Here is a 25,044-nt window from a genome sequence, read left to right as displayed (position 1 = left end):
GAAGGTGATGGTAACTGCCACAGCAAAGGCAATAATTGAATTTGAGTAATAATTTTACCTCTGTTAATAGGATATGAAGAGGATGTGGGTACTGCTGTTAATAAACAGTGAGTACTCTGATTCAAAATAATGATAAATACATTCAGTCCTTAAAGTAGTAAGTCACAGTGCACAACAGTCCAAAATATATTTCTGGAATGGCTAATTTTTATTTAATTCTATAAGCCTAAGGTAAAAAGCATAGGCAGTAACTTTTACTAGTCAATAAAAAGCAATTCTACCAATCCACTGGTAATTAATATACTAAACAGAGTTGGAAAGCATTTTACTGAAAGCAAAATATTTAGAGAAAATAGACATTTATACAAAATTATAAAATGCTTGTAATAAGAATAAGTGCATTTCAAGGAAAGCACAAACTTATCTTAATTTATAGAGCCAGTTAAAGCTTTAAAAAATTTAAGTGGAAATTGAAATATGCAAAAATGTATAAACATTCTACAAAAGATGGTCATTCTTTTCCTGAGTATACTAAAGCTATGAAACGTAAGGTGACAAAGGAAGGTAGAAGCTTGGGAACTCTTTCTTAAGGGCATTTTCTTTCTACACACTGCTTCCCTCCTTCTTCATATTCTTGCTTGGAAATCCACATCTGTTGAAAGGTACCCTGTAAAATGGAAAGAAATTTATATAATTATGCCTTACTTTTTACTAGAAATGGCTTTTCTTAGTTTATTTTTTTGAGGGGGTCTTGCTCTGTCAGCCAGGCTGGGGTGCAATGGCGTGATCATAGCTCATAACAACCTCGAACTCCTCGGTTCAAGGGATCCTCCCACATCAGCCTGGGACTCCAGGGGCATGCCACCTTGCCTAATTTTAATTGTTGTAGAGATGGGGCCTCACACTATGTTGCTCAGGCTGGTCTTGTACTACTGGGCACATGTGATCCTCCTGCCTCAGCCTCCCAAAGTGCTGGAATTATAGGTGTGAGCCACTGCACCAGCCTTTTTTTCTTTTAATATCTTATTTTTGTAACTCCTAAACTTTGAATAATTCATTTAAGAGTCCCGCCTCCCAAAATAGTACTCGATTATTTCTGTCCTCCTCCAGAACCATATTCCAGAACAGTATGTATGGTGTGTATATATACAGTATATAAAGGGGGAGGATGCTGTAAGTCCAGGATGCAGAAAAGTATAAGGACTTTTTCTCCTTATTCAAGGCAGATGGTAGTCCAAGAAACATCTTACACCCAGCACCATGACTTCACCATTTGCTCCAAGAACTAATTCCTGACTTCCTAGACCTCACTGTAAACTGGGGAATAACCAGAACTTGAGAAGGAATGTTTTGATTTTAAATGCATTCCAGACAAGCCCTGACCAGTGCCAATGGGGGTATTATTAGAAGAGGCAATGCATACGTTAACATATTTCCACCTCTGTTTCAGAGGGGACATTGAAATTAGGCTGACAAATGTCCACTAATTAGGCAAAGAGGCATTTTGTTATATCAACACATAAAACTGGTTATTCTATTAATAGGTCCTCCGCTCATTTGACAGTTATAAAATGCAAAGACAAATGAAGCACTGGAATTGTTTTTTGTATTTTTACTAAATTTAGTATAATTCAGTAAGAACATTTTTGCAAAGTAGCTCATCTACTAACCAAAGAGGCTAGAATGGAGCCGCCAATCCATGAGCTAAACCTCCGTTCCACTGTTGTATTATTTGCAATCAATTTCAGCCGCATACTCTGAAATAGAAGAATATGCATTAGTACAATCAAATCTTGTGACTCAACTTAGGAAATTTTTTTTTCTTTTTTTTTTTTAAATAGAGACAGGGTCTTGCTCGCCATATTGTCCAGGCTGGTCTCCAACTTTTGCACTCAAGCAATCCGTCCATCTCAGCCTCCCAAAGTGCTGGGATTACATGCATGAGCCACTGCACCCAGCCAGGAAATTCAATTTTGACACACTTCTTAATGGCTCCCTGTGATTCAAACACTGATTAAAATAACAGTAATTTTGAAATAGGATAACAAATCTCAAATCAAACAATCAATCAATCTAATGATTAGTATTATAATTCAGGTATGCTCTAGATCTCCAAGAATTTAGAAAATACAAGGCAGATGTCAACTGTGTGCCTATATATTTAGATATCACTTTTAATAATAGAAATGTGGCATATGTAAAACATTCTTTTATATGGGAAGCTAAAAGACTATTAAATATACAGATTTATAGACATTGTTAGGGCATATGTAACCACTAATAAGGGTTTTTAAATTTAATATTTAGTGCAGAACACCTTACAAAAAAACCACTTGAAGTTTTGTTATTTTTTGTTTTTTTTTTCCCTGAGCCAGAGTCTTGCTTTGTCACCCAGACTGGAGTACAGTTGCATGATCTTGGCTCACTGCAACCTCGGCCTCCTAGGTTCAAGCAATTCTCCTGCCTCAGCCTCCCAAGTAGCTGGGATTACAAGCACGTGCCACCATGTCCGGCTAATTTTTGTATTTTTTTTTTTTTTTGAGATGGATTCTCGCGCTGTCGCACAGGCTGGAGTGTAGTGGCACAATATCAGCTCACTGCAACCTCTGCCTCCCGGGTTCAAGCAATTCTCCTGCCTCAGCCTCCCGAGTGGCTGGAATTAGAGACCCCCGCCACCAGGCCCAGCTAATTTTTGTATTTTTAGTAGAGATGGCGTTTCACCATGTTGGCCAGGCTGGTCTCCTGACCTCGTAATCCATCTGCCTCGGCCTCCCAAAGTGCGGGGATTATAGGCATGAGCCACCGCGTCCAGCCAATAAAAATTTTAAATTTAAAGTTAAAAGATTATAACTGCCATTCTGTTATTGAAGTACTATATAAATTACCTTCTCAAACCGAGTTTTTCTATTCTCTTAAAAGTTATTACAATATACCCACTGATCTTTCTAAAACAAACATAAGAGCTCATCAGTCCACTGCTAGATTTTATCCTGTGAAGAAGGAAGTATTTTCCCCTAGAGATTCAGCATAGCCCCACTGACACCCTGAGGCTTCTAGCCTCAAGAACTATAAGACAATAAATTTCTGTTTTAAGCCACCAACATGTACTTTGTTATGGCAGCTCTAGGAAACTAATCCATCTTTCTATATTGCTTTCCCCACTTATGTAAAGACTAGAAGCCAACTACTTTGAATTACTGGAACGTAGCCATCTTCTCTTAATATTTTTGTAAATGGTTTTATTCCCTCCATCTAGATATCCTTTCATAAATTAGTAATGAGTTGAACTATTCATTCAAACTATAGCTTCTTCATGAGGCTATTCTCTGATACTCCTAGCGAGTTAAGTAGTGGCTTCTTGGTGTTCCCGACAGCACCTGGTCCATGACATACTGAATTGTTTAGCACGCTACAGTCATCATTTTCTGCATGTCTAACCATCCTAGTAGACTGAGCCCTTGGTGTGCAGGGATAGGGCCTAGCAAACTATCCATATTTAAATATTAAGTTAATAAATGAGATTCAAATAATTTAAGAGAAACTAATAGATGTCAACTAGGAAAACATGGTTAAAGGGTATTAACTTTAGTGATACTATACCAGGCACATATAAAATATCATGTATCTATTGAAAAATGAATGCTTATCTACAAAATGACACCATCAGTGAGGAAATATATGACTGAAGAATACCATTAAAGAACAAACAGAACTTACTGGAGGAGTTTTCTGAGACAGCTCTCTATTCAACCTGTCAGTAAAACTCTGTATTAGTGTGTTTCCTCCTGCCACTATTACACTGCCATAGAGACCCTAGGATAAAAATACAAGAAAAATCAGTTCCACATGTTTCTAAAAGTTTTAAATACAACTACAAATGTGCTCTACTACAATTTTCCCTTTGATTTTTTGGAAATGTTTTACTATTATATAGACCTAATAGCTTAATCCATCGATTCTCCATCCTAGCTGTACATTCAACTCATCTAACGAGCTTTTAAAACACAAATTCCTAGGGGCAATTACATAAAAATGTCTGGGGATGGGATCCAGGCAAGATTACTTTTAGAGACAGGGTCTCGTTATATTGCCTATACTGGAATGCAGTGGCTATTCACAGGCACAGTCATAGTGTACCACAGCCTCAAACTCCTGGGTTCAAACATTCCTCCTGCCTCAGGCTCCCAAGTAGCTGGGACTACATGCCACTGTGCCTGGCAGGCATGGTTTTTCACTCCCAAGATTATTTTAATGTGCATGAAGTTTTAAGAACCACTAACTTAAAGGAATCATTCTAAAAATCATAATTTTTTTGGCAGATAGCTGCCAATATTTAATTAGAAGTACATTTTATAATGACTTTATCTTAGAATGGTCATCTGGAAATATTAATAGCAACCACCAGCCAAAAATTAAAATTACAAGTATTTTGAAAAAGAATGCTCATCTGGAAGTTAGGATATTCAAAATTAGACAGATTATTTTATGATTGTGACAGACAATGATAAACTGAACATATTCCTGGCCAAAATGATTGCTACCTTTCTCTTTTGCAGAGGTATACATCAGAAGCACATGGGAGCTTTTCCAAAACACACATGCTAAGGCCTCCCCAAATAAAAATAAATTACTACTTATAAGTATATTTACTTTGAATTTGCATGTATGCATCAGAAAAAGTTAAATGTCAACCTGTTTTAGTGGATAAGTTCCTATTTTTAAAACGTATTTTCAAATGTCTAAATCATCTAAGTTCTGAAGTAGAAAATGGAATGTAAAAGTATCTCATTAGTTAAAAGGAGAAATTTCTCTAAAAACAAAGTTATCACTGTTGCAATAAATATACTTCAATTCAATTACCTTCCCCCAAAGGTGGAATTGTATTTGCACTAAAAAAACCCTAAACTTATATTACTATTGTCCTAGAAACATCACATGCCTACCAGGTTACCAGGTGAAATAAAGGTAAAATAAAGTATGATTTTCGTAGCCACTCAAAGCCTTTTTTGAACAACATAGTAGCTATTATTACTATGCTTTAAGCAAATTAATTTATTCAAAATCTAGGCAGTATGTGGGTGAGAAGCTGAATTAGGTTTAAATAAGATAAAGTCAGTCCTCAATGTTATCAATATGACCTTGGAAACTGACTTTCAACAAAATGACATGTAACAAAACCAATTTTTTTCCTGAAACAATGTCCTTCAAGGACTTACTGTACATTGTTTCACTTAAAGTTGCAGTCTCCAAGAACCTATCACTGTTAATGAGTGAGGTATATAATATGGAGTTAGTATTTAAAATCTGACAAAGCACAAAAAATATGAAGATCATTTAAAATAAACTTCATGTGAAAGTTACTCATACCATTTAAACCACACCTTCCTGAAAAATAAAAGTAGAAGTTGTACTATCTGTAAGAAAATCACCAACAATACCTATTTTGGTTTGCCACATTTCAGGAAATCTCTAGTGCAGCATTGTCTACAGAACTTTCTGTGATGGTGCAAATGTTCTTTATCTGCGCTATCTGATGCAGCAGCCACTAGCCACATTTATAATGAGGCTATTACAACTGAAGAATTGAGTTTTATGTTTTTACTTATTTTAATAATTGCCACATGTGGAGGGTAGCTACAAAACTGGACACCATAGCTCTAGAGTTGCACATTTTTCTTTTTCTAGTACTTCATCTTTTTATAGATACTGTTATAAAATGAACTTCAAAGTCAATGACATTGACAACCATTAGGTCACTGTCAACCTAACAATGATTTGGGGGCATTTCAATCTCCTAAAAGGTACCTTTAAACCGTAACAGAAGACTGGCACTTACTGGTCTGATATCAATATCACACATCCCAACACTTGTGGTGACAACATGACTGACTCCTAACATTGTGTTTCCTGATAACCCCTACAACAAAAGAAAACAAGTAGTCACATGGAGGCTCTTCATACAGTAAAGCATATCCGAAACATTTTAGCCACAAAAGCTCTTTACCTATATAGGAAAAGCCAGGCTAATTATGAAAAGCTTTTATACCTTTACATTGGAAGGGTCAAATAATCCTTCTGGAATTTTTAGCCGCTCTGCACCAAAATCACAATTGTAGCCATTGGGGAATTCATAATGAACAGTTGGCATCTGTGCAGCCACTCTGAAAACACGTTAAACAGTATTACACAAAATACAAAAATAATTCTCTTCAAAATTATAAACTACTAGGGAATTATCAACTTGTAAAAAAATGGGAGTGAGAATATTTTAAACATTATTCAATTAAGTACTTTCTATGTTTTCTAAACAGTCCTGTCCTCATTTATAAAGTATGCAATTTAAATAAGAAAACATACTGTTCATCATAAGTTGAATCCGACACTTGAAGTACTGAAGCTTGAAAATCCTGGATAACACACTATGAGTAAAAGAAAAAAGTTTAACAAACAAGGTTGAGATTTATCTTTGTAATCTATACTTTTATAATATATTTTAAATACTTTTCAGAATGAAATTGGACCATGTTTCTAGATGTGTAAATTATTTCAACAGTATTAATCTACCTAACAGATTCTGAGTATCAAGAAACCTAATTCTAAACATTTGCATTAGCAGTAAATTACACACATTTAAGTTACAACAGTTATGAAACGATGAGAGATAAACAACTGCAGGTGCAGGAACCCCTGCACCACAGTCCTGCATAACAAAACCAATTTCAGAACACCACTTTCTTCTTAAAAATAAGCTAGATTAGATGCAAGATTTCATTACCTACATATACACATGTGCATATACATCACATTTTACACAACTTTTAATGACTGTACATAGTATAAAACAGTTTAACAAAATGCTGTGAACTAACACGACCTCTAGAAAAATCTTGTCTAATATCTAGGAAAAATGAGTAATCCTAATTTTTCCTCATATATTACATGTACACACAAACCAAATCTTTATCTTTAGGTGCAAAAACTGTCAGAGCTGGGCACGTGCAGTGGCTCATGCCTGTAATCTCAGCACTTTGAGAGGCCAAGACAGGAGGATCGCTTGATGCCAGGAGTTCAAGACCAGCCTGGTGAGACCTAGTGAGACCCTGTCTCTATAAAAATACAAAATAAAAAATTAGCCGGGTATGGTGGCGTGCACCTGTAGTCCTCCCTACTTAGGAGGCTGAGGCAGGGGAAGACCAGGTGTTTGAGGCTGCAGTGAATTACAATTGCACCACTGCACTCCAGCCTGGGTGACAGAGAGACCCTGTATTTATTTATTTATTTAATTTTTATTTAGACAGAGTCTTGCTCTGTTGTCCAGGCTGGAATGCAGTGGCACAATCTCAGCTCAATGCAACCTCCATCTCCTGTATTCACGCAATTCTCCTGCCTCAGCCTCCCAAGTAGCTGGGATTACAGGCACTCAGCACCACACCCAGCTAATTTTTGTATTTTTAGTAAAGACGGGGTTTCACTATGTTGGCCAGGACTTGAACTGTCTTGAACTCCTTGCCTCAAGTGATCCACCATCTCGGCCTCCCAAAGTGCTGGGATTACAGGCGTGAGCCACTGTGCCCGGCCAACCCTGTCTTTAAAAAATATATATATATCTATATATGTGTGTGTGTATATATATATACATATATATATACACACATACACGATATATACATGACATAAATATATATGATATAATTTTTTAAAACCTGTTAGATATGATCCTTCTCATAGTAATTATGACATATAATTTTACTCTTAGTTTCTTTTGCTGGATACACATTAATTTCTATCAACAGAGTAAGCAAACAACCTACAGAATAAGAAAATATTTGCGAAGTATGTATCTAACAAAGGTCTAATATCCAGCTTCTATAAGGAACTTAAACAAAAAAAACCACCTCATTAAAAAGTGGGCAAAGGACATTAACAGACACTTCAAAAGAAAACATACATGTGGCCAACAGCATATGAAAAAAAATCACTATCACTGACCATCAGATAAATGAAAATCAAAACCATAATGATACACCATCTCACACCAGTCAGAATGGCTATTATTTATTATAAACAAGTAAAAAAAATAGGGCTGGGCACGGTGGCTTACACCTGTAATCCTAGCACTTTGGGAGGCTGGGGCAGGTGGATCATGAGGTCAAGGGTTCGAGACCACCCTGGCCAACTAAGAATACAAAAATTAGCCGGGCGTGGTGGCACGCACCTGTAGTTGCAGCTACTCGGGAGGCTGAGGTAGGAGAATCACTTGAACCCGGGAGACAGAGGTTGCAGTGAGCCGAGATTGCACCACTGCGCTCCAGCCTGGGCAACAAAGCAAGACTCTGTCTCGAAAAAAATAAATAAATAACAGATGCTGCTGACAAGGCTGCAGAGAAAAGTGAATGTTTATTCACTTTTGGTGAGAATGTAAATAGTTCAACTATTGTTGAAAGCCGTGTGGCAATTCCTCAAAGAGCTAAAAACAGAACTACCATTTGTTTTTTTTTTTCTTTTTTGAGGTGGGTTCTCACTCTGTTACGCAGGCTAGAGGGCACTCGTACACTCAAGGGTCACTGCAGACTCGACTTCCCAGGGCTCAGGTGATTTTCCCACCTCAGTCTCCCACGTAGCTGGGACTAAAGGTGCACACCCCTACACTTAGCTAATTTTCCTTTTTCTTTTTCTTTTTGAGATGGAGTCTCACTCTGTCACCCAGGCAGTAGTGCAGTGGCACCATGTTAGCTCACTGCAACATCCATCTCCTGGGTTTAAGCAATTCTCCTGCCTCAGCCTCCCAAGTAGCTGGGATTACAGGTGCCCACCTCCACACTCAGCTAATTTTTTAATATTTTTAGAGACGAGATTTCACCATGTTGGCCAGGCTGGTCTCGAACTCCTGACCCCAGGTGATCTGCCCGCCTTGGCCTCCCAAAGTGCTGGAATTACAGGAGTGAGCCACCGCACCTGGCCCCACTTAGATAATTTTTCTGTTTTTGTAGAGACAGGGTTTTGCCATGATTCCCAGGCTGGTCTCTTAACTCCTGAGTTCAAGGGATCCACCCACCTCAGCCTCTCAAATTACAAGCGTGAGCCACCATGCCTGGCCCAGTACTACCATTTGACCCGGCAATTTCATTACTGGGTATATACCCAAAGGAATACAAATCACTGTATCATAAAGACACATGTATGCGTATGTTCACTACACCACTATTCACAATAGCAGAGACATGGAATCAACTTAAATGCTCATCAGTGGAAGACTGGATTAAGAAAATGTGGTATACAGACCACGGAATATTATGCAGTGAAAAAAAAAAAAAACAGAATGAGATCATGTCTTTTGAAGGAACTGGGATGGAGCTGGAGGCCGGGATGGAGCTGGAGGCCATTATCCTTAGCAAACTAATGCAGGAGCAGAAAACCAAACACAACATGTTCTCACAAGTGGGAGCTAGATGATGAGAACACATGGACACAAAGAAGGGAACAACAGACAGTGGCGCCTCCCTGAGGGACGAAGGAATGGAGCAGAAAAAATAACTATTGGGTACTAGGCTTAGTACCTGGGGGACAATAATCTGTACAACAAACTTCCATGATACGAGTTTACCTATACCACAAACCTGCACATGTACCCCTGAACTTAAAATAGCAGTTTTTTAAAACAAAACAAAAAGAAATTAAGGTGTATCTGTGGTGTCAGGTTGTTTTACTAACCTCTTCCCCATCAGTAAGCCATATGTTCAGAGATGGGTTTTTAGTAGAGAATCTCTCATGGGTTCCTTGTTCTGAACAAAAACACATTTTTTATATGGCTGACTGACGCTGGGAAACAGAACATAACTGAGACATACTAGTAGGCCTCTCTAAAACCTAAAACCATTTTCTCAGTAAAAAATGTTCAGAATAGCATAAAATCAAAATTCCTTCCAGGTCTCACCATAGTAATCCAAGTGAATATGTAGTGATTTGCAGAGATATTTGTTTGGCAAATATGAAAAGCATGCCTCTCAGAGCAAAGCTCTTTTGTTAGTAAAGTGTCATTAAAAATATAGAGTGTAATCCTGAGATCATGCTCTATTTAATCTTCAAAATATATTTAGTAATTTTAAAAAAAGAGCTTGAAAATATAAAGTGCTCATATTTTACTCAAGGATTTACAGCCTATATATAACTTTTTTTTTAATACTCATGCAAAAAGCCTGTAACATTTTTGTAAAGAGAATGAGGATTACTTACATTACACATGTAATTGTGCCAAGACCTCGTAACCTGAGGCAACTTCTCTTTTCTTTTCCAGTTAGCTGGAGATCCTTCACGAACAGCTTCCTGAGAGTATCAAGAGATGCTAAGTTAATGGAGTTCATTTCATAGGGGTGGGGGAGCTAGAGGGAAGTTCTAGAAAGAAAGAAAGAAAATTCAATACTTACTTTTGATGCAATCATATATGGAGGAACCAATTCAATATTCATTTCTTGGAAGAGTTCTCTGCATTGCATAGTAATAAAGTCTCCAGCAAGAGGGGATTTCACAATGCCTATGAAACAGATGAGACAAGGCTAAGACAGCAGTTAAGTCCAAACTTCCTAGAACGAATTTCCCCTACGGGTGTATTTATATGAATAACTTTTCAGGTAAATGAACTATCCTTCAACACATAAATAAAGCAATACATCAGTTTTAAATACACATTATATACTAAAGATTTTTAACATATTTAAAAAAAGATCTTATTCAGAAACTGATATGCTTTAAAAGTGCTACTCATCATTTTATTTCATTATGTGCGTCCTCATAACATCTAAAATCATCTCAGTGTATCCTGGTTAAATACATTTACCTTGTTGAAGGACATAGCCATCGTGGACTGGAATTGCAGTGGTATGAGTGGCTCCACTGTCCAAAATCAGCCCAGTAGAACGACCATTAGCAAATCTAGTTTAAAACATTAAGGAAAAGAAAGTATCAAGGCCGCTAAAATAATGTTTATTGTAAAGGGCAGGTTCTTATATTTCAGAAACTATTTCTTAAACATGTACCTCATAGTTAAAAATGTATTACAGTGAATCTAGGGATTGGTATAAAATAATATTTATGGCTTAAGAACAAATAGCAAGAGGCAGGAATTCCAGAATGGAGGTATCAGGAACTCAGGGAAACCTTTATCCTAGAAACAGCTACTATTAAGCTGGTCAAAATTAACATAATCATTGAAAGTCTCTGGAGACTGATCAAAGCGCTTACAACAAACTGAGATGCATTTATTTAACAAAATGTACAGAAACTTGGTAAGAACAGTGGGAGGTTGTGAGAACTGAGCTAGGGACTATAACCATTCTCACATAGCATTGAAGAAGAGCTGTTTCAGCAGTTTGGCAAAGCCATATGGCAGTTCCTATCTCCTCTAACTCAATGGGCGGGAAAACTATGCCAGGTGAATTCCATAGTTGGTGAATATTGGCAGATCCCATTTTCCACACTTCTGTGCTGCAGAAGGCCTATACTACCTGAATATACTAAACTGAAGTTTAGGAGTAGGGGCATTCACTCATTCATCAAATATTTACTGAGCATCTATTAGGTGTCTACTAAGTCTGGTGCTTAACAAGGAGGGAGGGAGGAAAGAGGGAGGCTGCTCACCTGGCACTAAAATTCCTTTAACACAGTAGACACATAATGGTGCACCAAAACTGCCTTTTCCCTGAAGGTTATCCTGTTTAATGAAGTAGATGATCAATAAAGCTGTAAAAAGAAAAGCTCGCGATGTCCCAGGGAAGGTGGTGGTGTAAAAGAGAAACCTATTCCTGGGATATCCAATTGTAAATTCTGGGGAAGGGAATATGGGCAAGAGTAGGAGCATGTGGGAAGACCACGAGGCAAGAGAACACAGCGAGGTCAGAGAACTGCAAGCACCTCAGTACGGTCTGAAAGTAAAAGGAAGAAATGTAGAAGATGACTCTGGCTTAAAGCAGACTAGCACTTTAGAAAGATTATTAGAGGCTGGGCATGGTGGCTCATGCCTGTAATCCCAGCACTTTGGGAGACCGAGGCAAGCAGATCACTTGAGTCCAGGAGTTAAGAGAGCAGCCTGGGCAACATGGTGAAACTCCATCTCTACTAAATAAATAAATAAATAAAAATAGAAAGATTATTAGAGCAACAGTGTAGAGAATGGGCAGACAAGAGGATGTGCTTCAGTAATCCTGGAAATAGCTTCCACCTAATGCTGTGACAGTGGGACAGAGAGAAGCAAATAGCAGGGAAGAATAGGTGGGACTTGATGACTGACTAAATTTGAAGGGGAATGAATTTATAGCCAATTTCCAGTTTTCTGTGATATTGGAAGGGAGGGAGAAAATGGCAATCTTTCATTTCATCTAAGCCAACTGGTTAAAATATTGCCTTCTATCCATATGCACCTTCTTAAAAACAAAAACGTCTTAACACTCAGAATTTGAGTGTTACTTTATTTCCCTCATACTTTCTAGTGTATCATCAGTTCTAATGAGAAACACCAAAAGATGAATAGCTAAAAAGCAAGAGAAAAGAAAAAAAAAAAACAACTTCTGAACAAGCAATAATTGGCTTATGTCCTCTGCCAGAGTTATCACATTCAGTAGTATGGTATATACTTCAAGAGGAAAGATATTACTCTTTCAAGGATACGCTGTCAAAACTGCAGTTTTGCAAAGGAAGAATGCAGGGATGTTGTAGTGTTCAAACATTAACTCTGTCAGTTTCTCTCTCTTTGCTCTAGTATTCCACTTGAGAAGAGGGGAAAAAGAAATGCAAGTTATTAAGAATTAAAAAGTTGATTTATCTCCAGATAAAATCTAGCACTATATTAATTTAACAAAGAAATAACACATTAAGAACAGCAAAAAATACCATGGGAAATAATCTTTCATAATAATATCTCACAAAAATAAAACAAAACCTCTGTATTTCTTTAGATGTAGATTAAATTTAATAAATCAATCAGATAGGAATTAAAATTCTTTAATAATAAAATTGCTTCTACAAATTCTAGAAATTACAGACTTTTCCACATATGAGGAAATCAGGATTCTTATAAACATATTATTAAATCTAAAGAGTAAATATGGTCATCCAAATCCTAAGTATTAATTTTAGACCACCAAATTCTCCCACTTATAGATGGTATTCATAAAAGAAACTATAAGTTAGCAACAATAAGATACTGATAATTTATGACCATTATGCTTGCTTTCTGGGACCTTTCTGTCTATGTACCAAATGTATTTCACAAGAGACTTTGGTCCAGAAATTTCCAGCCCTTGTTCAACATCTCAATTCTCTCTTGGAAACTTGAATAAAGTAGATATACGCTGCCCTTGGGGCACAAGAAATGATTCGTAATTCAAAATGGGAAGCAGTCCTAGGAAATAAAATGTTAAATCCCTAGAAATACATAAATAACCACAAGAATTCATTAGTGTGTTTTGTTGTTCTCTGCATATTTTATCAGAATAGTAAAATGAAAGTTAAATAGTATTAAAAAATTAATCCTTTTCCCTAATTTTCAAATTCAAAATATGAATTTCTATGCCTCTTTAAAGAAAAATATTCATCAAATGAGTAGAAAACTAGGGGAAAAAAGAAAAAGAAAAAAAAAAAAACAACTACAGAAACATGAAAAAGAAAATCTTTATCTCACCGGTGCCTCTGACATGAGAACAGGATGGAGGCTGGCTTCTGATTTGACATGCATTTTGTAGGTATGATCCAAAATAGCCTGGAAACTATCCCAGTCTTCAACTAGAATATAAGATTAGTAACTTGGAAACAATGCATAGTTGAAGATGAATACAACATATTTTGAGAAATTGTTTCTGTGACTTAACAATTAATACCTTATTATACAGAACCTACTATTTTTACAGATCAACTTCATACCACAGTACTTTATATATATATAAAGATTACCTTTGTCTTCTAGATATATAGAACTTCTTTTTGGTCCCTCCAGCCCCCAGACCTGTCCCAAATGTAATTAATCTAACAGACCTAAAATACCAAGTAAATGTTATTCAATTCAATAAATACTTATTAGAGACCTAGAATGTGATCAGAATGGTAACAGGAAGAACAGAAGAATTATATGGCCTTCTAAATGATACTACTGCTGGGTTTAAAAAAAAAACAAAACAAAGATTTGTATGGTCTAGACCCAAAACTCAAAAAAACTTACAATCTATTTGGAAAAAGACTAAAAGACATGTTAAAAATTCAAAGAAGAACATCTGTCTTCAATTTGGCTTCCACCTAAACATTCCATTAAAACTACTGACATAAGTCATTAATGACCTTCTTTTTTTTGAGATGGAGTCTCACTCTGTCGCCCAGACTGGAGTACAATGGCGCAATCTCGGTTCACCGTAACCTCTGCTTCCTGGGGTCAAGCAATTCTCCTGTCTCAGGCTCCCAAGTAGCTGGGATTACAGGTGCCCGCCACCATGCCCAACTAATTTTTGCATTTTTAGTAGAGACAGGGTTTCACCATGTTGACTAGGCTAGTCTCCATCTCCTGACCTCAGGTGATCCGCCCACCTCGGCCTCCAAAGTGCTGGGATTACAGGTGTGAGCCACTGCCCCCCATCACGAATGACCTTCTACTAGGCAAATTCATGGATACTTAACATTTTTAATCTCATCTGTCTTCTCTAAATTATGACAGTATTGCCTTCACAAGAGTTTACAAACTTTCCTGTCGCAGCCCAAAGAAAAAATGTCATTAATTATATATTTCCACAGGCCCACCTGGATTTTTTTAACTTCTTTCTCAGTGTAAAGCTTTCAATGTCACTGCGGAAAACACTGAGAATAAATGGAATTTTATGCTTCCAGAAACTTTTTCTTTTCTTATTCTTCCCCTGAATTTTTTCCTACATTCCTAATTGTTCCCTTTCATTCTCCTTCAAGGGTACCTTTTATTCTCTATTGGTTAAAATATACAAGTTTTTTGCTAAGAACTCCATCTTCAACTCTTCTCATATTCCAAATTTTTTCAGAGTAATAAAACACAACTCCATGTCTTAAAATCTTTCTTATAACCTTTTATTCCCCTGTTTACAGAATTGTCACCTGGATGTTCTAAGCATTTTTAACTCAGTGAACCCATTTACTTACTATACATGAAAGAGTTAACACTGCAAGCCTGAGAAAGGCCTGCTTGTAAGGCTCACTCTTAGCTGGTGTCTGGAAACACGATTGGCCAACAGTTCCCTATGTTCATATAAAACTTGTCCCTAAATGGTAAGAGTAGCTCGCTATACCTACACTGTTTATACAATGTGGTTGGTTCTGAACACTTGCTTTCCTTCTGAGAATCTAAAATTTTGTTACATGCCAGGTAGATGGTACCTACATAACCAGCCCTCTGTAAAATCCTTGGGTACTGAGTTTCAGAGTTCTCCTGGAAGATAACACAGGTTGTAACTTGTTGATGGAGGGATTAAGCACATCCTGTGTGACTCCCACTGTGAGAAAACTCTCCGAAGCTTGCATCTGGACTTCATCATCCCCTGTCCCTTTTCCCTTTGTCGATTTTGTTTTGAATCTGAATCTTCAGTACAATAAATCTTAGCTGTGAATACAACCATATGCTGAGTCCTGTGAGGGAGTCTTGCTGGTGAGTAACTGAACCTGAGAGTGATTTGGAGTATCCCTGATAACCTTGCTTTTTTCTTTTTCTTTTTTTTTTTGAGACAGAATTTCGCTCTGTCACCCAGGTTGGAGTGCAGTCATGGGATCTTAGTTGCAACCTCTGCATCCTGGGTTCAAGTGATTCTCATGCCTCAGCCTCCTGAGTAGCTGCGATTATAGGTGGTATGCATCACCACACCTGGCAAATTTTTGTATTTTTAGTAGAGATGGGGTTTCACCATGTTGCCCAGGCTGGTCTCGAACTCCTAGACCCAAGCAAGCCACCCGCAGTCTCAGCCTCCCAAAGTGCTGGGATTATACAGATGCAAGCCACTGCGCATGGCCAACTATGCCTTTTAAAACCATAAAACTTGCTTCTTCCCTTTCTATTCCTATCTCAATACATGGTACTCTCTGTTCAGAGTTACTCTAACCAAAAATCTAGGAAACTTTCTCAACTTCTCTCTTGCTTTCACTCCCTCGATCGTTTAGTACCATTTGTTTCCTGGTTACCCTGAAAGTCCCTTCAGAATCTCTACCAGCATTATGTAAGAGTTTAAACCTTTTTCATTTCTCATCTGGACTCTTACCTCCCTTATTGATCTCCGTTTCTAGTGTCTCCTTACAATCTAGACTACATATTACTATTAATCTTTCCAGCTGGCAAATACGAGCATATCACATGTTTAAATTCCTTTGGGGTTATCCTTCAGTAACTAGCTTAATACAACCCTGGGATAGTTTACAAGCCCTTTTATGACTGCTCCCTGCCTACCTTTCCTGCTACTGACCCTAATGAGCCCAATGCTGCAACCATACTTAATTGTATTACATTTTTAAGCACATAAGCTTCTTTCACAATTCCATCCCTTCACACATGCTGGTCCCTCTGCTTTACCCAGCTTAGTCAGCCAGACTAATTCTTATTCATTGATCAAGATTCATCACAAGTTACCTCCTTTGTGAAAACCATCACTGACTCCCAACACTACAGTAAAATACCTCTCCTCTCTAATCCCATTGCTCACTGCATATACCTATATTGTAGCACTTACCACAGTGTACCATTATTTGTATATATACATGTATCTATTTCCCCTAACTAAGCTTTTAAGGAAAAGGAACATTTCTTATGTATCTTTATATTCTCAGTGTCTGAAATCAGTTTGTGGAATAAAAACAAAACAAAAAACAAAAAAAAAACCATGGCTGATGTTCAACTTATAGGAAGCTACTACTTTATATCTAAACTGTAGCATGTACACTCTATAATCAATTCCATAAGGAACACATCTTACCCATCCCATTTTTTAGAGGTGAAATGGCCTCCATATTCTCCCTGGGAACACGCAGAGCATTAGTATCTATGTAGTAGGTGGGACCGCCTTGTTTGCCTTTATCGCCATCTATTTCCATTAATGTGCTTCCGTCGTCTCTTTCTACCACCATACCAATAGCTGTAGGAAAATCCACCTGTAAGAGTCAGAAATATGATATACAAGTTTCACCTTTTATCAAGGAGGCATTTTCCCCCAACTAATGTATTTTATTATATTTTGTTTTAAATTAGAATTTCTGCATGAATTTAATTTACATGAATAGCTCTACATATCCAATTAACTCTAACTTTACACTTACCTTGGGGCAGTCCTCACCAGCATAACCAGCTCTCACAGTATAGGATCCAATGTCAAAAACAAGGGCTCCAACTTCATCTGAAAAGATTAAAAGATAATTAGCATTAACAGCTTGCAGAAGTATCACATGAAAATCACAGCTCACTGCAGCCTCAATCTCCTAGGCTCAAGCAATCCTCCTGCCTCAGTCTTCCAAGTAGCTGGGGCTACAAATGCATGCCAGCACGCCCAGCAAATTTTTAAAAATTTTTTGTAGAGATAAGGTCTCACTATGTTGCCCAGGATGGACTCAAACTCCAGGGCTTAAGCAATCCTCTGCCTCAGCATCCCCCAAGTGCTGCAGGCATGAGCCACTGCACTCAACCCAATTATATTCATATTATTACTCACTTGAACCTAGTTTCAAATACACCTTAAAGAATCATTTAATTAAAATATAACAAGTCATACACCGTATTTCAGTAGAGGTTCAATCAGTTAAGAAATGGCACACTAAAACTGGGTAATTCGAGTTTACTTATTAAAGGGAATTATTTGCAAAGATAAAGGTGAAATACGGACAACCAGAAGGAACAGTACAGTACCCCAGTACTATAATGATAACTAATAATAATGGATCCATTGCCATTCTTCAAACTGAAGAAACAAGAAGAAATAACTGTTGTCAGAATCTGGAGAGAAAGTTGTATGGGGAGGGCTACCTGATAGGAGCTGTGACTTTTAGTAGAGGGGATGCAGTTAGCCATAGATCACCCTGAAGTGAATGAACCAGGCTAATAAATATACCAGTAACCTCCCTCCACCATCAACTAGGGTGATTCTATAATTTATTATCCAAAGTGGGAAAACCACTATGGGCAATTTAGTTATATCTACTAAAGTTGAAATTGTGCACACATAGAATCACACTTATTTATTCTGGAGACACTCTCTCATACAGGTTGCAAGGAGACATGTACAAGAATGTTCAACAGCTACAAGAACTGAGCAATTTATTAACCTCTCTGCTTCAGTTTCCTAACATGTAAAATATACATAATAGCTCTTACCTCACAAGATGCTCTAATGGTTAAACATATTAAATGTTTTCATGTATATGAAGTCTTAGAAAACTCACACACTAAATGTAAGCTGCTATTATAATTGACACACTGCTTGCCATAGGAAAAGGCAGAAATAATCTAACGGTCTCTCAGTAGTGAAATAGATAAGCAATAGCATATTCATACAATGGAATCCTGTACAGCAGTTCAAATGAACACTCTAGATCTACATATGTCAGCATCAATAAATCTAAAAGAATGCTTAGTTTTAAAAGCTAGTTACCAAAAAACTATATATGTATACACACACACACACACACACACACACACACCCCTCAAAAAAAAAAAAAGAAGAAGAAGAAAAGAAAATACGCGTGGTGTCTGGGAATGTTACATATCAACTTCAGTTCAGTGGTTACCTGAACTGAAGAAGTGAGAGAGAGGAAATCTGTATCAATTAACATTTTTATTCTTAAAATATCTAAGGTATTAATATGGCAAAATATGACATCTATTTAATCTCACTGGTGAATATAGTATTGTATTACATACAAACTTACAGTAATATTACCGTAATATCACATACAAACATATATTTATATATTTTTAGTATGCTTAAAATATTTCAAAAACGGCCGGGCGCGGTGGCTCAAGCCTGTAATCCCAGCACTTTGGGAGGCCGAGACGGGCGGATCACGAGGTCAGGAGATCGAGACCATCCTGGCTAACACGGTGAAACCCCGTCTCTACTAAAAATACAAAAACTAGCCGAGCGAGGTGGCGGGCGCCTGTAGTCCCAGCTACTCAGGAGGCTGAGGCAGGAGAATGGCGTAAACCCAGGAGGTGGAGCTTGCAGTGAGCTGAGATCTGGCCACTGCACTCCAGTCCGGGCGACAGAGCGAGACTCCGCCTCAAAAAAAAAAAAAAAAAAAAAATTTCAAAAACTTCTTAAAAATTTTAAAAGGCAACCCATTACTTTGCAAATATCAGTTAAGAGATAGTATCTTTGCAGAATGACTTTTTTTTTTTTTTTGGACTCGCAGTCTTGATATCATCACCCAGACTGGAGTGCAGTGGTACGATCTCGGCTCACTGCAACCCCCACCTCCCGGGTTCAACTGATTCTCCTGCCTCAGCCTCCCAAGCAGCTGGGACTACAGATGCGCACCACCACGCCCAGCTAATCTTTGTAATTTTAGTAGAGATGGGGTTTCACCATATTGGCCAGGCTGGTCTCAAACTCCTGACCTCATGATCCACCTGCCTTGGCCTCTCAAAGTGCTGGGATTATAGGTGTGAGCCACCGCATCCAGCCTTTCGTTTTTACTCAAATAAAACAAAGACACATTTAAATTGCTAATGTAAAAGAAAGTTTATGTATCTGTTACATTTCTCAAGATAATTAACACAACCCTGTAAAATTCTCTGGTCCAAATTATTTTGTCAGAAACTAGGGGATCCTTAAAAGGAGAATACTGTATTTGTTTTCACCACAGCACCTAAACTTGAGTACAAATGGTAAGTATAGCAATGAACAGGAGTTGATAACATTTAATACTTTTATTAACCAGAATGCTGGGTAAAGAGATATCCTAATTAAATGAATTAATTGTATAGTTAACCAAAAATTTCAACTTCTGTTCCTCAAGGATTTATCTTTTGCCCTGCACTAGGAACCCTTAACCTGTTCTGTGTTATGGACCCTTGTGACAGTGCTGTGGACTGAATTGTGTCTCTAAAATTCCTATATCAAAATCCTAACCCCTAGTACCTCAGAATGTGACTGTACTTGAAACCAGAGTCTTTATTCTGTTTTTTTTTTTTTTTTTTTTTTTTTTAATGTTTTGAGAGAGAGTTTCGTTCCTGCCGCCCAGGCTGGAGTGCAATGGTACAATCTCAGCTAACTGCAACCTCCGCCTCCTGGGTTCAAGCAATTCTTCTGCCTCAGCCTCCTGAGTAGCTGGGATTACATCTGCTGGCCACCACGCCTGGCTAGGTTTTATATTTTTAGCAGACACTGGGTTTCACCATGTTGGCCAGGCTGGCCTCAAACTCCACACCTCGGGTGATCCACTCACCTTGGCCTCCCAAAATGCTAGGATTATAGATGTGAGCTACCATGCCCAGTGAAACCAGAATCTCTGAAGAAGTAATTAAGTTAAAATGAAATCATTAGATTGGGTCCTAATCCAGTATAACTGATGTTTTTAAGAGAAAATTCGGGCCAGGTGTGGTGGCTCACACCTGTAATCCCAGCACTTTGGGAGGCAGAGGCAGGCGGAACACGAGGTCAGGAGATCAAGACCATCCTAGCCAACATGGTGAAACCCCAACTCTACCCAAAATACAAAAAATTAGCCGGGCGTGGCAGTGTGCACCTGTAGTCCCAGCTACTCGGGAGGCTGAGGCAGGAGAATTGCTTGAACCCAGGAGGCGGAGGCTGCAATGAGCTGAAATTGTGCCACTGCACTCCAGCCTGAGTGACAGAGCAAGTCTCCATCTCAAAAAACAAACAACAACAACAAAAACAGAAAATTCAGACTTGGACTTGTACAGAGGGAAGGCCATGTGAAGACAGAGGGAGGAGATAGCCATCTACGCACAGAGAGAGACCTCAGAAGAAACCAACTCTGCTGACACTAAGATCTACCTCTAGCCTCCACAACTGTGAGAAAACTAATTTCTGTTGTTTAAGCCACACAGACTGTGGTACTTTATTATGGCAACCTACAAACTAATACACACAATTTAGGAAATTATGAATCCCTTCTTAGAATGTTTTTAAATGTTTATAAAAGAAACCAATTATAATAAAATATAGTTCTACCATGGAAACTTTGGGAAGGCCACAAACCCCATGTTAGGAGCCCCTTCCCTAATTTACCCTTTCCTGGGTAATATACTGTATTCCTATAGCTTCAACTTCTACCTAAACACTGGTAATTCCAATCTCAAAGCACTCTCTCTCTCTCTCTCAGCTCTAACCAATGTCTAGATCCATATCCTGAACTTTTTACTGTACATCAACATAATTGTATCTAATGTCTCATGGGTATCTCAAATTCAACACATCTGAAGCACTGCTAATCTCAGCATTGCCTAACACATTGCTGACCACAGTACACGTTGGCAAAAACCTGAGAGTCGTTGTGAACACCTCCATCTTTCAAGTTCTGCCAAATATTTCTGCTAAGTATTTCTCAAATCCCCTCCTTTTAAATACCATTGCCACTGCCTTCAATCAAGCTCTTACCTCAACAGGGAAACTACAATTCCCTACAGATATTGTGCCTCCACCTCTTTGCCTCTTAAATCTACCCTTCCAACTGCTGCACTGTGATCTTTCAATATTGTAACTGTCATTATTTTGGTACATAAATCCTTCAACAAAAATAAGGGGGTGAATCATTCCGTGGTTTCTCATCACTGAGTTTGATAAAATTTAAATCACTCTAGCCAGTTGAAATTCAAGGCGTAGCAATATCTGGTAGCAGTCTCACTTCCTGCCTCATACACTAACTTATTGGGTAATATGTCATCTCCTGAACACACCACATACTCTCTCACTCAGCTAACCTTTGCATATGCTGTCCCTTTCCACTCCTCCTCCATCATCCCCATTACCTCTATTGTAAAGTCCCTTGACTCCACCACATGGAATCAATAACTCTATTCTCTGAACTACCTTTGCACTATATATATATATATATATAACATGTAAAAATATATAACATATAACATAAATATATATAATATATAACATAAATATGTAACATATATAAATTATATATATGAAATTATATATAAATATATATAACATATGTAAATATATATATGTTTTTTGTTTTTTTAGGATACAGTCCTGCTCTGTCACCCAGGCTGGAGTGCAGTTCCGGGTTCAAGTGATTCTTGTGCCTCAGCCTCCCCAGTAGCTGGGACTCCAGGCATGCGCCACCATGCCTGGCTAATTTTTGTATTTCTAGTAGAGACAGGGTTTTGTCATGTTGGCCAGGCTGATCTTGAACTCCTGGCCTCAAGTGATTCGCCCGCCTCGGCCTCCCAAGTTGTTGGGATTACAGGTGTGAGCCACCGCACCTGGCCCCTTCTACATATTGTTATCAATGAACAGCTCTCATTGAATTACAGTTACCATTTCTGATCAATATAAGATGCTATCAACTACATGATGCACCACTATTTCCGGCATCACTAAGAAAATAATATGGCAATTAAAACTCTGCCAGGCCAGCACTACTGAGACATATTCTGGCTGGGGGCAGTGGCTCAAACCTGTAATCCTAGCACTTTGGGAGGCTGAGGCAGGAGGACTGCCTGAGCTCAGGAGTTCAAGATCCGTCTCTATTAAAAAAAAAAAAAAAAAAAGACATATTCCAACTTCAGCTGTTTAAATGTGGGAAAAATGTACAACTAAGAATCAGTGAAATATGGTGTCTATTTACCTAACGGACTCATCTACAAGACGGAACTTCTTGATGACAAGAGCCTATACCTGCCACACATAGTGCTCAAAAAACATTTTTGTGAAATAGAAAAAATCCAACATATCAGCTCATTTTCCTGTCCTAATTAGTAAACCGGATATGGTGGAAGTTTAATTTAAGACTCTAAATTCTTATAATTTTACATCTGTTCCTTTTTCAGGATGGGAGATACATCTAATTCCTGTACCCTGCTTCATTAAAAATCAAGCCCCATGAACCCTAAGTAGGAGAGTGGCAATGGGAGGCAGGGGGCTTAGTAGAAAGAACCACAGAGTTCTGGATGTTTAAAACCTAGGATGCAATTTCTAGTGTATAAAAATCCTCAAGAATTGAACCTCGGCCAGGCGCGGTGGCTCAAGCCTGTAATCCCAGCACTTTGGGAGGCCCAGACGGGCGGATCACGAGGTCAGGAGATCCAGACCATCCTGGCTAACACAGTGAAACCCCGTCTCTACTAAAAAATACAAAAAAACTAGCCGGGCGAGGTGGCGGGCGCCTGTAGTCCCAGCTACTCGAGAGGCTGAGGCAGAAGAATGGCGTAAACCCGGAAGTCGGAGCTTGCAGTGAGCTGAGATCTGGCCACTGCACTCCAGCCCGGGTGACAGAGAAAGACTCCGTCTCAAAAAAAAAAAAAAAAAAGAATTAAAAAAAGAATTGAACCTCTATTCTACTAAAAAGGCCTTTTTTCTTTTTTGAGGATTTAAATGTTTTTCTCCTTCCAAGTTTAGGGGTGATGTGATTTCTTGGGGAACATGAAGGAAAAATGTTATTTTTGTTGTATCTTACCTGTAAAATGACATCCTTTATAGAAACAGCATCACTACTAGACACAGCAACAATAGCAATAGTCTGGATTTGTTTTCTGGGTCTCTAACTCATCAAACACAACCCAAAACATTAATTATATGTATCAGTGTTTTGATTCACCTGCAGATCTTGCAAAAATGGAGGCTCTAAATCAGTAGATTTTGAATGATGCGTGAGATTCTGCATTTCTAACAGGCTTGCAGGTGATGCTGACACTGCTGGTCCATGGACTAGACTTTAAGTGGCAAATGTAACATTATTTCATTTAACCTTCACGCCCACCCCCATCGGCTAGGAATTATTCCATAAATGAGGCCTGAAGTTGGAAAGTTATGTAAATTGCCCAAGACCAAAGCGCTCAACAGTGAGTGAGGCGGATATTTCAACCCAGGTCTGTAATCCCCCGCACCTGGTAATCTTTCTGCCACACCACAGTCTCATCAAGGATAAGTGAAAAGACAAGACGCCTAGGACCCCCGGCGAACTTTCTGGGCATCCTTAAATTACACGTGCTCCTGAATCAATCTCAAACAGACCCGCCCACGAGTCACTCTGGAGACTCCGCAGCCAACAAACAGGCAGGAGTTACTGAAAGGTGAGGCAGCTCGCGCATGGGGCACAGACAGGGAGGAGGCAGTACCCTAAGTGGCCGCCGCTTCCCTAGTCAGTTCTACGGCTTGAGGCTCGCTTTGCCACCTATGAGACGCTCTGGGAACCCTCCGTCCACACTTGCAAACCGCCGGGACCTTCCAAGTTTAGGCGCGCGCACACGCGCCCCGACACAGCCGAGTCCAGGAGGCACTCGTGGAGATGCGACCCTGGGGCGGTAACCTAAGCCGGGGCCCGGCGGCTGGCAGGACTGAGCTTCCCGCCCAGCCCCGAGGCTCTCTAGAGAAACGAGCGTGCATCCCAAAACCCTGCTTCTCCGGGGGCAGAGGCAGGAACCGGCCACAGAGAGCCGCCACTCCAGGGCGCGCGAGGCGCTGGCCGAGCCTGGTGGGCTCCGGGGGCGGGCAGAGAGTGGGGCGGGGACGGGGCGGGGAGGCCGGGGTCCCGAGAGGGGGAGACCGGAAGGGAACGCCGGGGAGGGGAGGGCTGGGAGCGGCGGTTACAAACCCCACACGCCGAAAACGCGCGCTCTCTCCTCCGGCCGCACTCACTCACCTCCCCCGTACACGCCGCCGCTCATGGCTGCTGCCGGCGCGACCCCTACCCTAAGGGCTAACTGGAGAAGTGACTGCAGTGGCCGCGACTACGAGTCCCGAGAAGCGATAGCCCCTGACTCCCTTAACTTCCACCGCCACCCCCCTCAGGCAACAAAGCGGCGTCCACACACCCCGGAGCTCAGCTACACTTGCTGGCTCCTCTTACCAGCCAATCACAAGGGTCCAGGCC

General features: G+C 39.2%; 1 protein-coding gene across 3 annotated transcripts; it reads right to left on the bottom strand.

Moving 5' to 3' along the window:
- Window positions 1–185: 185 nt before the first annotated feature.
- Window positions 186–25,044, bottom strand: ACTL6A (actin like 6A). 3 transcript variants are annotated; one of them, XM_033211766.1, is made up of 15 exons: window positions 24,814–25,016; window positions 23,770–23,884; window positions 17,299–17,375; window positions 16,959–17,133; window positions 13,673–13,773; window positions 12,661–12,758; window positions 10,835–10,929; window positions 10,425–10,531; window positions 10,234–10,323; window positions 6,358–6,419; window positions 6,047–6,161; window positions 5,837–5,917; window positions 3,718–3,813; window positions 1,671–1,757; window positions 186–667 (listed from the first exon to the last, which is right to left on the bottom strand). In XM_033211766.1, exons 4-15 carry the CDS (start codon window positions 17,107–17,109, stop codon window positions 587–589), a joined length of 1,164 nt encoding a protein of 387 aa, XP_033067657.1. In that variant the 5' UTR covers window positions 17,110–17,133; window positions 17,299–17,375; window positions 23,770–23,884; window positions 24,814–25,016; the 3' UTR covers window positions 186–586. The 3 variants fall into 3 exon arrangements, with proteins under 3 accessions (XP_033067657.1, XP_033067656.1, XP_033067659.1); XM_033211765.1 differs by lacking the exon at window positions 23,770–23,884 and having other exon boundaries at window positions 24,814–25,044; XM_033211768.1 differs by lacking the exons at window positions 23,770–23,884; window positions 24,814–25,016 and adding an exon at window positions 24,387–24,643.

This window comes from Trachypithecus francoisi, unplaced genomic scaffold (assembly GCF_009764315.1).
Source record: "Trachypithecus francoisi isolate TF-2019V2 unplaced genomic scaffold, Tfra_2.0 Lachesis_group0, whole genome shotgun sequence".
NCBI classification, from domain to species: Eukaryota; Metazoa; Chordata; class Mammalia; order Primates; family Cercopithecidae; genus Trachypithecus; species Trachypithecus francoisi.
This window is presented reverse-complemented; position numbering and strand designations above follow the sequence as displayed.